This window comes from Phaenicophaeus curvirostris, chromosome Z, assembly GCF_032191515.1.
Source record: "Phaenicophaeus curvirostris isolate KB17595 chromosome Z, BPBGC_Pcur_1.0, whole genome shotgun sequence".
In the NCBI taxonomy this organism is placed as follows: Eukaryota; Metazoa; Chordata; class Aves; order Cuculiformes; family Cuculidae; genus Phaenicophaeus; species Phaenicophaeus curvirostris.
The window spans coordinates 45,971,880-45,989,467 of record NC_091431.1 but is presented as its reverse complement, the minus strand read 5'-3'; the positions used below and the strand labels follow the sequence as shown (position 1 = coordinate 45,989,467).

The 17,588-nt window shown below is 39.4% G+C and overlaps 1 protein-coding gene across 3 annotated transcripts in view; it reads left to right on the top strand.

The window, feature by feature from the left end:
• UHRF2 (ubiquitin like with PHD and ring finger domains 2) overlaps positions 1-17,588 on the top strand; it is a 92,042-nt gene that overhangs the window by 46,109 nt on the left and 28,345 nt on the right. For all 3 annotated transcript variants that reach the window (XM_069881243.1, XM_069881244.1, XM_069881245.1), the window contains exon 5: positions 14,563-14,672. In XM_069881243.1, the coding sequence (XP_069737344.1) occupies positions 14,563-14,672 (110 nt within the window). The remainder of the gene's footprint in view (positions 1-14,562; positions 14,673-17,588) is intronic.

The window sequence follows — 17,588 nt, the reverse complement described above, 5'->3', positions numbered from 1 at the left end:
TACATTTACAAAGTTGTGGAAACCAGAGAGATTAGTGACAGTTGTAAAGGGGCAAGTATTGTGTCCATCTTCAAGAGAGCCAGTCATCCTTATTTCAGTCTGAGGAAGACCATGGGGCAGTCCTCTTGGAAAGTGCTGGCTATGTGAAGGGAAATTATTTGGAATAGATGAGGTGGATTTTTTTCCAGCAGCAAATCATGTCTTGCAAGTCTGGCTGCATTTTATTATTATCTCTGTGGCCAAGGGGAGAGCAACAGGTGACATTTACTTCAACTTGTAGTAGGTCTTCTGTCTGTGTCCTGTAATAAGGGTATGCTGAGCTGCAACCAGATGTGTTTAAAGAAAAAGACAAGATGGAATGATTAGGCAAAGAGGAGAGTGGTTAATGAGTTGTAGACTACCTGGAAAGTGATAACAAGCAGGGAACTGCAGGGGTGTATTCTGGGACCTGTACTGTTCTGTATCTTAAGCAACGGTGTGGAACTGGCAATGCAGTGTACTCTGACCAAATTTGCAGAGACACCAAACTGATGGTAACTCAAGGATAGTACTGCCAATCAGAGGTGCCTGGACAGGCAGGAGGAATGGGCTGACAAGAGCCTCACGAAATGCAATAAGGATAAATGCAGAGTTTTCTTGCACCAAGGAAGGCAGAGCCTCTTGCAGTAATACTGGCTGGGAAGTAGCTCTGATGATAAGGAGTTGTGGGAGACAGCAGACTGAACATGAGCCAGCAGTATGTAAGGAAGGCTAACAGTACCTGGGCTGGATGTAAAGAATCACAGTACCACACTGAATCACAGAATTGTAGGAGTTGAAAGGGACCTCTGGAGATCATCTAGTCCAATCCTCCTGCTAAAGCAGGTTCACCTAGAGTAGGTTTCACAGGATTGCATCCAGGCAGGTTTTGAATACCTCTAGAGAAGGAGACCCCGCAACCTCCCTGGGGGGCCTGTTTGAGGCCTCTGTCATTCTTAAAGAAGTTTTTCCTCATGTTCAGGTGGACTTCCTGTGTTTTATTTTGTGCCCATTTCCCCTTGCCCTGTCGTGGCACACCATTGAAAAGACCGTGGCCCAATCCTCTTGACACCTACCCTTTAGATATTTGTAAGCATTGATAAGATTTCCTCTCAGTCTTCCCCTTTCTGGCATAAACAGACCCAGAACTCTCAGCCTTTCCTCATAAATGAGATGCTCCAGTCTTTTATCTTCATGGCCCTCTGTGGAACTCTCTCTGGCAGTTTCTGTCTTTCTTGAACTGGGGAGCCCAGAACTGGGTACAATACTCCAGATGCAGCCTCACTAGTGCAGAGTAGAAGGGGAGGATAACCTCCCGTGACCTGGAGGCCACACTTTTCTTAATGCACCCTGGGATACCATTGGCTGCCTCAAGCATGAGGGCACACTGCTGGCTCATCAGTAACTTGTCTACTAGGACTCCCAGATCCTTCTCTACAAAGCTGCTTTCCAGCAGGTCAGCCCCTGACCTGTACTGGTGCAGGGGCTTATTCCTCCCAAGGGGCAAAGCTCTACACTTGCTTTGTTGACCTTCACTAGGTTCCTCTCCACCCAGCTTTCCAGACTGTCTAGGTCTTCTTGACCACTGCACGGACTTCTTGTCTATAGTCACTCCTCGCACTTTTGTGTCATCAGTAAATTTGCCAAAGGTACGCACTGTCCTCTCATCCACATCATTGATGAGGATGTTGAATGAGACAGGGCCCATTACTGACCCTTGGGGAACACGGCTAGCTACAGACTGCCAACTAGACTCGATGCCACTGAATGCAGCCCTCTGAGCTCTGCCATTCAGCTAGTTCTGGAGTAGGAGGATAATTAGAAAACTGGGGAAAGTTATTTATTTCCTTTTACTAACCACCAAATAGTCTGCACCAAGAATATTAGATTTCACCAAACACACATGCTCCTGTACCTCAGTACCCCAAAAGAGACATATAAACTAGATAGAATGAACACACTGCAAAGGGCTGCTAAGATGCAGAGCACAGCAGTACATGGCAGGTAGACCAGAGACAGTGGACATAAGTTATGACAAGAGAAATGGAGAATATTGGTTCTTTGGATTGCATTCAATAGCTTAAGTTTTCAGTAATTTGGTTGTTATGTGTTAAAACACTAATTGCTTTAATAACAACAAAGTGTAAGTATCAAGGGTTGAAATGTTTTGGGTTTCATAACCATTTCATAATTGCCATAAGAGAATACCTTTTGAAGATGAAGAATGAGTTGACTTGGATTTTGAGGTGGGTTTTTTTGTTTTCTCAGTACCTAAAGCATATTTTCAGTATTTGTAACACTGTTGTTTCTTTAATAAACACTTGGAACCACAGAGTCTTTTGACTTGCTTTCTCAGGGGTGATTTTTAGAAGTGTTTTGAAGCTTTATTTGTTCCCACTGAAGAAAGTAATTCCAGACAGAAGAGAAAGAAAACAAACTTAAATGCAAAAAGGCAGAGTGTGTGCAAATTGTGGTGAGCACTATGTTAGAAAAAGCATTATGAAAATAAAAAGTGATGTTGAAATATATGTGTATGTTTAAGGGAATCACTGAAGATGCAGAGGAGCTCTTGAGATTGCTCACAGAGGGCCAGCTAGAGCAGATTGTCTGGGACTATGTCCAGTTGGGTTTTGAATATCTTTGAGTGGAGACTTAACAACCCCTCTGGACAAACCTTGTAAAAAGCTGTTTTGTTTGGTCAAATGGAATTTCATGTTTGTGCGTGTTACCTCTTATCCTGACAGTAGGCACAAGTGAGAAGAATCTGGATTGCTGTTTATACACGTGGATAAGTGCCGTCCACACATGCGTCTTCTTTTCTACAGGCTAAACACTCACATATCAAATATGTTCCAGTCACTTAAAAAATGTTGTGGCCTTCTTAACGAACTACTCCTTTAAGCCCATGTCTGCCTTACCCTGGGGAGCCCAGACCTGGCCTCACCAGTGCTGAGCAATGAGGAATGTTTACCTTGCCTCTGTCTGCTGGCAATATTCTTAATGCAGTCGAGGAGGCTGTTGACTTTTTTTGCTAACAAAGGCACCTTTACTGGTTTATGGTCAGCTGCTTGTTTATGGTCTTTCTCTACCAAACTCTTCTCCAGCCAGTTGATACTCAGCATGTCTTGGGGCATGGAGTGCTCCCTATGTGAAGGACTTTGCATTTCTTTTTGCTGAATGTAATGGAGATCCTCTGTTCTACTATCCAGGTCACTCTGAAAGGTGGGACATGCATCTGGTATATTGGTGCCTGGTCCTGGTTTTGTATCATCTGTGAACTTGCTGGGAGTCCACTCTGTTCCCATAATTCAGGTCACTGATGAGTATGTGAAACAGTACTGACCCCAGGGTCAACCCCTGGGGTGCTACTGGCCCCAGGGTCAACCCCTGGGGTGCTACTGGCTTGCCTTCAACTGGACTTCATGCTGTTGGTCACAATCCTGTGGATTCAGCTAGTTTTCAATACTTACTGTGCACTCACTAACCCTTACTTTGTATGCTTATATGTGATAATATTATGGGTGACAGTATTGAAAACCTTACTGAGCATCTCCTGCTCTCCTCTGTCATATTCCAAGCAACTCACCTCATTGTAGAAGACTGTTAAGGAGTTTGAGCATGATATCTGCTTTATAAATCCATGCTTAAAATTCCTGATCACCTGCTTGCACTGCTATCTGGAAATTATTTCCAGGATTATTTGCTCCTTCATCTTCCCAGGGATTGATATGAGTCTGACCAGTTTGTCAGCAGAGCTTCATTCTTGAAGATAGGAGTGACATTTTATATTTTCTAGTTCTCAGCAAGGTCCCTGTTGTCATGACCTCTCAGAGATTACTAAGAGTAGCTTTGTCCAGATGTCAGGCAGCTCCTTCCACATTCAGGCTTACAACCTATTAGTCCACATAGACTTTTCTATGTCCAAGTTGAAGTGCTCCATAACCTAATCTTCCTCCACTGAGGCTAAGTCTCCTTTGCTTCAAACATCCCCTCTGGTCTCAGGGCCCTGGGATTCCTGAACCATTAGTCTTACCAGTCAGCAGAGGTGAAGAAGGCACCGAGTACCTTGGGTTTTTCTGTGTTTATTGTCTTCAGGCACCCTGTGGTATTTAGCAGTTGGGCTACAGTTTGTCTAGTTTTTGTTTCCTGTTTTTATAGTTTTAGAATCCTTCCTTGTTGCCATTCATATCTCTTGCCGGGTTCAAATCAAAGTAGATCTTGGCTTTTCCAACTCTATGCATACATAATTGGACAGGGACTCCATGCTCCCTCTGGGTCAGCTGGCCCTGCTTCCGCCTATTACTTTAATATCTGAGTTTAATCTGGAAGCTCCTCCCTCATCCATCTGGAAAAAGGTGATCCTTGAATATGAACCAGCTCTACTAGACCCTTCTTCTTGCCAGAGTTTTATCCCATGAGGTTTTCCAAGCAAGATCGCTGATAAGGTTACAGTCTCGTGTCCTGAAATCCAAAGTTGTCTTGCTCTTTGTCTTGCGCTGAGGATCCTGAATTCCATCATATCATCATCATCATTTCAAACTGCTCTGGTCTTAATGTCCTGTGACCAATTCTTCCTGGTTGGTAAGTAACGGGGTCTAGCAGAGCATCCCTTCTTGATAACCTGGGTCAGGAAGTTGTTATCACTGCACTCCAGAAATTTTTCAGGTTGGTTGTGTTCTGCTTTGTTCTTGCAGCAGATATCAGGATGCTTCAAGTTCCCTGTGTGAACCAGGCCCTATAAACATGAAGCTTCCATCAAATGTCTGAAGAAGGCCCTGATTAGGAGGTCAGTAGCAGGTACCTACTGCAATAGCACTCACGTTGTTTTGTCTACTAATCTTGACCTGAACACTCTGCTGACTCCTGATGTGAACTTACAAAACGTGCAACTCCTCCTTCTTGCCTTTGTAGCCTTTCTTTCCTGAGGAACCCATATCCATTTGTTGCACCGCTCTAGTCATGGGAGCTATCCCACCACGTCTCCACGATCCCAGCGAGGTCATGGGCCTGCAGTAATTACACAGACTTCTGTAAGTCCTTTTACTCATTCCCCATGCTGTATGCATTAGTGTATAGATGTTTCAGGGCGGCACCCAAGTGTGCTGATTCCCCAGAAAAGGCTTGAGAGGTTTCCTTGTAAGGCTTTTCTACTGGCACTTATTTCTTCACACGTTTACACATCAAGTGACCACTTTTTTTTCCTCTCTCTTTTTTTTTTTCTTTCTTTTTGATGATTGCTATATTACTTCTCTTCTGATCACCCCAGGCCCTTTGCTTGCCTACCCCATCCACAGTTTCCTCACTTGTTGAGGAATCTGTCACACAATTTTACTCAAAAGTGTACAAACGTTTTCATATGTCTGCATTAAAATGAATAATAATGGCATCATCACAGATGCCAAACATACACCTAAGTCCTAGAAGGGCTGTATTACCATTATGCAATAGCCATTGGGCAATTAAATGGAGTACTATGATGGCAGAGGTAGTTGATGTAATTTGTCTGAAGAGAATTGGGCAGTACAAGGAATGAACACATTCAAAAATGAGCAACTGCCTTCTAAATGCCAAATAATTGGGGCTTCTCTTCATAGGTCACTGTGTGTTCACTTTCAGGAATTCTTGGTGAGAAGAGTTTTGTCCTGTACCTAACAGGAACAACCAGGGGTGTCAAGCATTTAATTGTATTAATGCTGTCACGTACATTCAAGAAGTGATAATGTGTTCATTGCTAATTTTCTAGACTAGAAATACAGTTTTGGCCTTGTTTGCAAGTAATTCTTATTTTCCTTTGATTCAGTTTGAAGCATTCTAAGGGAAATGTCTTTGTATTTACTACTTCATAGTAGATGCCTTCAGGTTTTCTTTCAGTTGTTTTAGGGGGCGGGAGTAGTGTTAAAGTAGCTTAAATCTATTAATTTGTTTATTTCTCTTTATTCTGGTGTTGTTTTCTGTATGCGGTCAACAAAATCCACCCTCGTCTACCCAAATTTGCAATTTCTTTTTCTTTTTCATTAGGTTTTTTGGCTAAACAATTAAAACATCCAATGGTTCAGCTTTTTTTAACTGACTCTGGCATGGTTCGAATGGTTCTCCGACCTTAGGCAATTCTTGTGCCAGCGAACTATAGGAGGTGTCTTCCCACCCTGGAACATGGGGTGGATTTGACGTGTTAACTTTGGCTTTAAAGAGTGGCATTTTTGTTTGTATCCCACTTCTGACACCAAGTTTGTCTTGCTGCAAGACGGTGCTAAGTATTTATGTTTACGGTGATTGAGGATGTCGATTAAATTTAGACACCAGAATAAAGGTTTAAACTTATTTTACTGCTAATATTCAACACCCCCACCCCCTCCCCACAATACAAGAAATGAGCAACAAAAGTATAGAATAATGCACGTACAACAAACAACACTATAAAGTAATGATGTTCAGGCTAATACAAAACCCACAAGGCAATACACCTAAACGTTAATACATGATAGAGAAAATAATGATTATGAGAAAAAAATACATCACCGCTTGCTCTAATCAATACGTTACTGTCATCCAGATCCAAAAATGTTGGGGGGCTCCATTGCATGGTGGGGATTTGGAAACATTTTTCCTGGAAGTGGGAAAAATCCTGCCCAGAGTGTCCTCTGGCAGGCAAAGCCTCCAACTTTGGGGTCTATCTTATATCCCATCACCAACTGGCGAGTCAAGATGGCTTGCGATTTCTCTTTGCATGGAAACATCTAGTGGTGCACCCTCCACCCAGTTGGGTTGGGGCCTGGCCAGAGCCGAGGTCGCAGCTGGCTGGGTTTCTTAAAATATTTCTCATAGACATTTTGTCAGCCGGCTATTTCAACAGTTAGTCACTGTCAGTAAAAATACCTCTACCATGCGAGGAGTTGAATCCTATTGTGTCAGCAAACAGTGTATTTAGTCCTATTGTGTTAGTTCTTAAATGAGCCATCTTATAAGTCAGTCCCAGTCCAGGTCTCATCCAAGGCCCAGCACCTCAATTTCTTTGGTTAGTATTATTTTTATTATTGTACCGCGTACTTGCTATGTTTCTGTGTTTTCAAGACTTTTCCTTTGCTATTCTTTGTTTTCTGGAACAACTTTCCATCATGACAGTATCCCTGTGAGTTTTTCTTCTGAAGGGAGGTGCTTCTCATGTCTTTTTGAATTGAGTACACTGATTAGTCTTCCATAACCATATCTAAGCTCATGATAAATGTGCTGCATCTACTTTAGAAATTGTAACATAACATCTGGATAGAATCTTTTAACCTCTTCTCGTGAGAATCACCTGTTTGTTCCTCTGCCTTTTCCTAGCATAGGACAGTTTATTAACTAGTCCAGACCCCCTGGAATGGTCTTGAGTGGACTCTTTGTATTGTTCTGAGTTTTGCAGTTCAGTTCACAAACACATAAGAGAAGCGAAATGAGCTGCTCTTGTGTTACTAAGCACAGCTCCTGTAGCTTTGTTTTTCATGTATAAGCCCTTTGGGTCCATCTTTGTGGATCTTCAACCTGGTCTTTTTCCTTGGTCTTTATGGACATTCTCTCAAGTGTGTGTTAACCCTGGCATGTTTGAACCTGTGTTTGGAAACTGTGGAGGCCCATTTAGTGTTGTAATAGTGCCAGCCACAAGTGCAATTGAGTTCAAGAAGGGAGCAGTTGCAGTGGTGGCCAGTCACGTCACCTCCCTCTCCCACCAGGAGGCTTTCCTGCAGTACTGTGGACAGGTCTATGTGTGGCCACACTGCAGTGGGGTGGACTGGGTTGGTCCTCATTTGCGGTCTGTAACACTGGCTCCTCAGTGGATTTCATGCCATAGGGCAGCATCTTGCTCTTGAGCCACTATTTTAAATAGATATTGAGATCTGACAATGTGACTCGCTATACTCTCAGGCCAGTGCTTTCCCTATTTCCCAGGTACCAAGTTTATGCTTCCTTTTTTATGTTCATCTCCTTTACAGATCTTAGGCTAAGGTAAAAAGGATAGTCCCTGCATCCAAATCTTTGCTTCCGGAGTCCGGCACTGTGAATGATGGTATATTGGTTTATAAATGCATCAAGCATTATGCCTACTCTTGAGATTTAAAAAAGTAATATCCTGACTGGCTTGTATGTATATTTACAAATTAATTTGTAGGTCTGGGAGCTCTCTGTGTGTGTTTTGTTTATTTTATTTTTAAAGACTGTAAGTATTCATATTAGATTAAAAAGATTTTAATAGTAAGGTTTTCAATATATGCTGGAAAATAGGATGGGCATTTTTTTTCTTTTTAATCTTAGCAATATATACATAATCATAGAATGGTTTGGCTTGGAATGGAACTTACAGATCATGTAATTCCACCCCATCTCTGCCATGGGCAGGGACACCTTCCACCAGACCAGGCTGCTCAAGGTGCCATCCAACCTGGCCTCGAACACTTCCAGGGATGGGGCAGCCACAGCTTCCCTGGGCAGCCTGTGCCAGTGTCTCAACACCCCAACACCCTCATCATGAAGAATTTCTTCCTAATGTCTAATCTAGATCTTCCCCCTCTCCAATTTAAAGCTATTTTCCCTCATTGTATCACTACATGTCTTTCTAAGAATAAGTCCCTCCCCAGTTTTTTTGTAGCCCCCTTTCAGGTACTGGAAGCTCGCTATAAGATCTCCTTGGAGCCTTCTCTTCTCCAGGCTGAACAAGCCCAACTCTCTTAGCCTGTCCTTGTATGGGAAGTGCTCCAGCCCTCTGATCATCTTTGCAGCCCTCCTCTGGACCCATTCCAACAGCTCCATGTCCTTCTTATGTTGGGGATTTCAGAACTGGACACAGTACTCCAGATGAGGTCTCACGAGAGAGGAACAGAGGGGCAGAATCACTTCCCTCGACCTGCTGGCTACACTTCTGATGCAGCCCAGGATGTGGTTGACCTTCTGGGCTGCAAGTGCACGCTGCCAGTTCATGTTGAACTTCTCATCAGTCAGCACCCTCAAGTGTTTCTCCACAGAGCTGCTCTCAATCATACTATCCCCCACCATGTACTGAAACCATGGATATATAATATATACATATATGTATGATATATAGTAATAAAATCTTTGTATAGTAGAAGAGTTGTTTTCTGCCTATGCCATTGTAGTGGCTTGTGTAATAAAAATAAAGTTGAATTAAAAGCACAGTTAACTCTGTCCCATTTTGTAACTGTGCATTTGCATTTTCATGATAAACCAAATGGATGTGTAATGTTCTGAAAAAAGTCTTAAAAATATTGTCAGTTTTCCTGCTTGCTTACAATACAAAATAAAAGAATCTCTATGTAATTAAGTGCAACCTAGCAGAATTTTGTCAAATCATAGATGTAATAAGCTGTCTTCATGTGGGAAAATTTTCTAAGTTGCCTTTAAAACAAGCCTACTTAAAATCAAATCTCCAGTAATTTTTGGTGAGGTTTGTAAATGTTTTATGGTTATATTTATCATTTGTTTCATTCTGTGTAGATGTGTGTTTACAATTTGTTGAAACTACAGCTTAGCCTAAGTTGTAGTTACTGTTTAAATGTAAAGCACCCACTGGTAATTTTGACATTGCAATATTTCATGTCAGATTGAGGGATTTTGCATTTAACTTCTTTTGAAATATGCATGTTTTACCAACAATCTCTATAGAAATCTCTTAAAAGCCAGAATTATGTCATGATGTTCACTTCAGTACAATAGAGATTACAATAGAATCAGTACAATAGAGATTGTTGGTTACAATGGCACATATTTATTTCTCTAGCCTTATGATTTTAAAGTATTTGTAATTTAATATTTTTGTAACAAAAGTTGGTAAACAATTGCTCATTAACTCAGTCCAGGAATAGTTTCTCTTGTTCCAAAGTCAAAGAAAAGTGGCTTAAAAATGTTCTACACTTTAGAAAGTGGATGTTGAGTTAGTCAGCATACAAGTTCAAGGAGCTGTTCAATGTGGAAGAACAAAGTGTAAAGAAGCAATGAAATGCTGTTGGTACATGGACTAGATGAGTTCTAGTGGCTCAGTCACTTCTAAGAGGGTGATAGTGAAAGTTTTTACAAGCATTTGGAATGGTAATATTGAGAAGATTGTTGGCATATTTCTGAAGAAGTTATCCAGCTGTTGTTTGATGATGTGGGAGAAAATGGAAGAGTTGTTGGTTGAAAGCTTTGCAAAAGCACAATAGAGGGTAATTGATTATAAATAGGATGTATACAAATCAGTGCATATGAAAAGCCATACTGAAAGTGGTAGTATATTTGGTTCTGCTTTGATTTTTGTGTTGTTTGTTGACTGAATTTATAGAGTTGGAGAGGATAGCCAACTTTATATTCTGTTAGATTTTACTCTGTGGCTGATTGTTTGACCTGAACAAACGCCCTTTAACAGTAACCATAGAGGCTGACAAATGAACTAGTTGTCTGTGGTAAACATGGCTTAATGTGAGTAAGGTTTTCCTTTTAGGATGCCTAAAGATAAATTTTTATTAAACACTTTTCCTTAGGATTCTTTGTGTGAATATAGTCTTTGTATGTATTTTTAATTAGTAATTATTTTCCTGTTTCTATTCAGCATTGTTTACAAAGGCTTGTAGTGATAGGACTAGGGGTAGTGGATATGTACTGGAGAGGGGCACTTTTAGACCAGACATAAGGAGGAATTTCTTCACAATGAGAGTGGTGAGGTGCTGGCACAGGTTGCCCAGGGAAGCTGTGGCTGCCCCATCCGTGGAGGTGTTCAAGGCCAGGTTGGATGGGGCCTTGGGCAGCCTGGGCTGGTGGGAGGTGTCCCTGCCCATGGCGGGGGGGTTGGAACTGGATGATCTTTAAGGTCCCTTCCAAACCAAACAATTCTATGATTCTATGTATTTTGACTCTCGGTGTGTGTTGAAATATTTTTCTATGTTTCCAATATGGTAAGGTGATAAAATCAGAAAATTCCAAAGAAAGATCTGGCAATTGTGTCTGAATCTCTCAGACTATAACAACTGATAGTGTTTTTGCAGTGTGAGAGTTGTCACCTAGCAGCTTTTATTTTCTTGAAAGCTGACCTTTGAAATATCTGAGATAATTTCCAGTTGTCATACTTCTGATCAGCTGTGATTACATGTGTCTAGAGTGCTTTGCAACCTTGAAGGCTTTAATGAAAGACGTTTGTGTGTGCAAAAGTACGGGTATAAAAAGATTCAGTTGAAGGTTACTATCTGGCTATGGCTAACCTGTCTTAAAGGAAAACTTGTATTAGGAATTCTTTTATATTGAAGGGTTTGGCTCTGTTTTTGGAATTTAATTTCTTTAAAGGGTTTAGCGTAATTGCATGAAATAGAAATACAGTCTCATTCACTATGAGTGATGTATAGCTCCAGGATTTTTTTTAGTCTCATTTTTGTTATAGTAAGGTGAAGAAATGGAGAAAGGTGGTATTTCTTGTGTGTATTTGACAGAACAATATAACCACTATTTTATTGGATGACCATAATTTTTAAGGCAAATTATGGATAGCCTGGTCATTATTAAAGCTTTTGTATGTGTAGTTGGCAGAAGAATTAGTATTTTAAGAGTAACTAGTTGAGCAGAGATTTTCCGCTTTGGTAAGGCTCAACCAAGGCTATTATTAGCCATCATTTGTGACAACGGTAGTTGATCTTCCTCTGTAGTTCCAGCTACGCAGCTGTGGTTGGAAGATACCAGCCTTGTAAAGTTATATTATAGTATGTGCTTTTTCTCTGTGTTACCTGTAGCAGAAAATAAAGTCTTTTCTGTGGTTCAAACATAGAATATCTTTTGAATAGGTGGCCTAAAACCTCTTTTCTAAGTGCTCTTACCCCAAAGAAAAAATACAGGAGGTGCACAAAAGAGAAGGAATATCTACCATGACCTAATATGTGGTACAGAAATTATTAATTCCATCTGTTTTATCAGTTCCATCTAGATATGGGAATAGTATTGCCTGTGTCAGTAGGATTCCAGTGCTATGAGAAAAAACATGCTTTTTCCAATTGTTCCCTCCAAACAGTTGAATTATTTTTTGTATTTTGAATTGTGTTCTGTTTTATTAAGTAAGAGAAGTTGTTGTGTTTAACTAGTTATATGAAAAAAAATGTTGCACTTCTGCACTTCGTGGCTGAGGTAATTTACATGTGATTTTTTTGTACTAAGATTGATAAAAATCTGTGTTTCTGCATACTTCACAAAAACGTTGCTGTAATGCCTTTTGGAACACTAACACTGTTAAAACAACTTATACATCTTTTCATGGTAACTTTGAAGAAAACAATATGATAATCAGTATGGTTAAAAGTAATTTTAATTGTTAAGATTGGTATCAATGGAATTTACTCCTAATAAATGTTTTATTGGGCTCAGGTTTGGCTTGTTTCCCAAAGATGTGGATTGAAATGTCTGTGAGTTTTGCCACTTTGCTTCTTGTCTATAGACTGTATGTGGAGAATTACATGATGAAAACTTGTTTTTTTAAGACAACTGCTTTCTAAATTTCTGGAGAAAATGCAGTATGAAGGGGGTAAATTAAACAGCTCTAAGGGAAGTGGTGGGAGCAGACAAAGAGGTAGAGCGGGTAGAAGTAGATCCTAGACCAAAGCCTGGTGTTTCTGGAGCCTGGTGTTCTGTTGCTGCCATTATCCTTATTTATTTCCCTACCCATCTGCAGTTTGATTTAGTTTTTCAGCCTAGATCATTATAGGGATATGCCACCTGATGACTTTCTAGAAGGATTTTCAGGTTTTCTCTGGGATTGTTTCTTGCAGATATCCTACAAATAGGGTTTAAAAGATTTGCCTGACTCAGACATATTCTCTGGCCTTTCTACACTCTTAACATTTGAAAGAAAAATAGTATTTTAACCTAATGGCAGTCTTTATTTGAAAACTATTCTCCAATAATACAATATTTAATCATTATCTTTACAGTTATTCATTGCCATTATTTCCCTGCTTCCAAAAAGACACTTGTAATGGTGCAAGGCACTTCAGCTTTGCCTAGCAGGATCTTGCACAACCGCCTTCAAATGCTGAACAGTAACCAATGCAATAGTTTGTTTTTGTCATTCATATAAAAGCCTTAAAAAAACTGTATAATACTAAAGAAACTGTATAATCTTCATTCTTTCCTAGCTCAAAATTAGGCTAACGGTGTGCTACTACTTCTCTATTATGCCTGGCACATCAAATGTCTATACAGGAGATAAGAAAAAAAATCTATTTTATTTTTGTGTTGCAGGATGCTCACTGGGCACTTTAACTACAAAATATTAAAACTTTACAATCTTAAAAACTCAAGCTATGGTATTTGTGGTCTGTATTCATTTATTTGTTTGTGTAGTTTCAGATTTTGAAGTGTTTTTCTAGAGACAAAACAGGGACTGCAGCAGTGCAACAGAATTAGATTAACATTTGAAGAAAACTTCAACAAACCCTAATCTTCTTCAGATTTTTTTTTTTAATAGCTGGTTCTCACCCTTCAAAAAATAAAACTCTCTATATCTCAATAGTAAATTCCTTTCTCACATGTCAAACTGCTCTGTTCTGAATTTGATAATGACAGAGGTGATTCAATGAAAGCAGTGGTGTTCAGTAATTTATACTTCCAATACAGCTTATGATGAAAATTCCTAGTTAGTTCTAAATAAGGTGTTAAATTGAAAATATAGTACAGGCAGCTGAAGAAGGCACAGCATCATCCCAAGGAGGGAGGAGAAGGGAATATTGGTGTTTTTATGACCTTTTCTTCCTAGATACATTTATATTTGAATTAGAATTTTAGTAAATACAAGGAGATTATAATAGGAGGTGGTGAAAACCTTTATTCTACATTTAATATTTCGTAGTAGTTCTCTACAAGGTTTTCAGCATTGATGTTGTGGAGTCATGGAGTATTTGTTACTCATCAGTGAGGTATTGTGTACAGATTTTGTACTGAAACCTGACATTAACAGGACTACTCACAGTATAAAATTCAGTATTGTATGTGTCTTTGCAGAATTAGATTTTAGGTTTCCAAAATATTTAAGAAGTCCCAGTAGGGCTTTTGAAGTTCTCTTTTGCTTTTTTTAGTCTGTGGGTTCTAAGTAATGTTAGAAAAACTAGTTAGTAAAAGTCACTGTTATTGTGACTTTTAAGTTATTTCTGCTTCATTTCTGACATTATACTTTTATAATAATGTTTGATATGCTGCATCTGAGAAGGTATGATTTTGTTTATTTTGCTGTGTTTAACCAGCGAAATATTTTGAGGTGTTAGAAGTAGAATTACAAAGTTATGGATGGCTGTCAATAAGGACACACTCAGCTGCCAGGTAGTCTGAGGGTAATGGAGTAGTCTTTTCCTTCTACGAATTTTAAATATGTATTTTGTTTTTCTAAGAAGTTACAGCACTACACTATTTTTTTGAGTGTGTGAAATGAAATAAAGTATCAGTGATAGGAAGAAAACGCTTTATCCCATTGCTTAGGGTTCATACAGTACAGGATCTAGGCCTGACAAACCTCATTGAATGCATTTTTTTATTCTTTTTGTTTTTCAGAGGCCCAGAAGACACAATAAATGATTGTAAAATCCTTTTTATAGAGGAAATGTACAAGATTGAAAAGCCAGGAGCTTATCCATTGACATTTGGGGATGGAGATTTCAAAAGTATGCTTTTTTATTATTATTTGAATAGAGGTACAAATTGAATTATGTTTCTTTAAAAAAACAGAAGGATCAGCATGCAGAGGTAATGACAACTGATTTGTGTGCTCAGGAAAGTAATAACAGAATCCTTTTTAGATTTCTGTTCCAAAACTATATTGACTGTAATGTGGCTCTGTTTCTTAACATATTCAGAAACTAATACATCTTAGTACTTTCAGTTGTAAGTAGGGGAAAAAAAAGAACAGCTGGTAATGTTCTAAATGAGCTTCGAGGAATGAATTTTGTAGTCTCAGTTAAGTTCCTAGGCAGGTGTTCAGGTCACCAAAACTGCTATTGCAATTGTCACGTCATTTAGACTTTTAATAAATTTATAGATGTCAAAGATAGAAACAGTCTGTAGTGATGCATTTGAACCCTGTCATTTTGTCAGAATTAAAAAAAAAAAAAAGATAGAGAACTTTGTGCCAAAGCTGCTTGTACCATGGGGTAAAAAGGGATAATTAACATTTGGATTATTACTTAGGCCTGCATGACCCTTGGAAAAAAAAATAACTGTTCCATGCCTCCTCATCCTCCCTGCTACCACAGGAAGAAGTTAGTAGCAGCTTATCTAAAAAGCACTATGACAGTTTATCCAAAGTTTGAATAGATGTTAAAGATGAGAGTGATTAGATAGATAGATAGATAGATAGATAGATATACACACATATATACATGCATTTATAGATATATATGTATATGCATGTGTTTGTATATGTAGATATAGGTATAGATATTTATATATTTGTGGTATCAACACTGAGAGATTGGACTGCAGCTCTACTAATAGGTATTAGGTATTATATTTTAGATTCCTGACTCCAAGACAGTTTTTCAGAACCTTTGTATGTACCTCTTAGTGCACAAGTACTAGCTTATGTACTCTCTATTTGCAATCTAAAATATCACTGTTCTTCAGAGAAGAAAATACCATTTGCTGTGGCGTTCTTTAAAGTAAAGGTGTGAATTTCTGTAAGTGAACCTCTCACAATTAATTTTTCATTATTAAAAAAAAATAATCACCCAGCCTACTCATATTTTCTTGGTCATATTAAACGGTTTTTGTAGCATCTTGTAGCATCTACATGTTCTTATTTTAAAAACACTGTTGTATGAGCAACTTAAAAATGTACATGTACTACTTTGCGTTTAGATACATAGTAATGTTCTCACTTACTTAGCAACTTGCCAATAAGTATGAGTATGCATTCATTTTCATTCTGTACTTCTACACTGATTGCTGCCATTATTGTTTCAAATTCAAGCTCTTTAATTTCACTTACAGCTCTTTAATTTCACTTACAGTTCTTTTCCCTCCTATTTTGATAGCTATTTCCTTATTCATAACATCCTTCTATAAACTACTTACGTATTGCCATCTGGGTAGAGATTTGCACCTCTGTGTATGTTTTTGTTTCATTTTGTTCCTCCTAGTAGCTTGGCAACTACGTCACCAAGTTTTCTCATGACCCTGAACTTTTGTATGTTCAGGTTCCTCAGATGGTCTAGAACCTTATCGTCTGCAGTGGAAAGGATTTTATTCCACCAGTTCCACTTTTAAGTTCAGGCACTTGAGATACGTGGGAAGACTGATTACCAGTGAAAAATGAGGCACAAAAAGTCCTTAAGTACCTCAGCCATCTCCATGTTGGTTGTCACTTGTTTTACTGTCTCATTTATTAGAGCAGAGAAGGGGATGGAGGGGTGGGTACATTTTCTCTAATCTTTTTCTGACCAACATACCTGCAGAAGTCCTTATTATTCTTTGCATCCTTGCCAAATTCAGCTCCTGAACTGTGCCTTGACTTACCCAGTCCCATTCCAACACAACCAGGAAACATCCCTGTGTTCAGGGTACATGTCCTGTTTTCACTGCCTGTGCGTTTCCTTCTTGCCCTTCAGTTTGACCAGGAGGTTCTTGCTCAGCCATGCTAGTCTCCTGCACTTGTTGCCTGATTGCTCACACATGGAAATCAAGAGGTCTTCTGTTGTAACAAAAGTGTTCTTAAAGAGCTGGCTGCCACTTGGATTAAGTAATTATCCTCAGTGCTCTCCAAGGGTCTCCTGGATTTCCCGTAGCTTGCTGTGCAACTTTTCCAGCAGATGTTGGGATGACTGAAGTCCTGCAGCTGAATCAGAGACTGTGAGCATGATGCTTCCTGCAGCTGAAGTAGGAAGGCTTAATCATCAGGCTCCCCTAGATTGGACGGCTGGTAATAAACACCAGCCATGAGGTTTCAGTTGTTGGCTTGACCTCTAATTTTTACCCACAAGTTCTTGTCCTGTTCATTGCTGGTTTTCAAAGACAATTCTGTGCAATCAGCCTGTAGAGGGCAAATTGTGCTCCTCTTCTTCCTTGCCTCTCTTCTAAAGAGTTTATAGCCATCAATTGCAGCACTTCAGTCATGTGATAGATCCCAAGTTTCAGTGACTGCAATTGAATCATAGCTTTGCAGCTGCACAGTAGTTTCCAATTCCTCCTGTTTGTTAGGCATGCTGCTTGCATCGGTACAGAGATGTTTCAGCTGGGCTATGAACTGCATTACCTTTTTAGAGGAAAAAGCCATAACTCCTTTTAGGCATTTTACAAGTGTTTCCCTGTACATTCTTAATATATCTGCAGCCCCTGACTCACTACATCCCCTTCTCTTTCTAAGCCTAGTTTCTTCTACCCTTGAAGATAGAAAGTATTCTTCACGTTCCTCCAGATACAGTAGTTACAAAACACACTTGGCATTCCAGTTCCTCTTTCTTATAAAACTTTCATTTGGAGCTTTTCTTCACGGAGGTTTTACACTGTTATATTATCCATATGGATCAAACTTTCTGCAAAGGCTATTCAGTTGGGATACCAAGTTTTTCCTCAGCAGGAAGGGG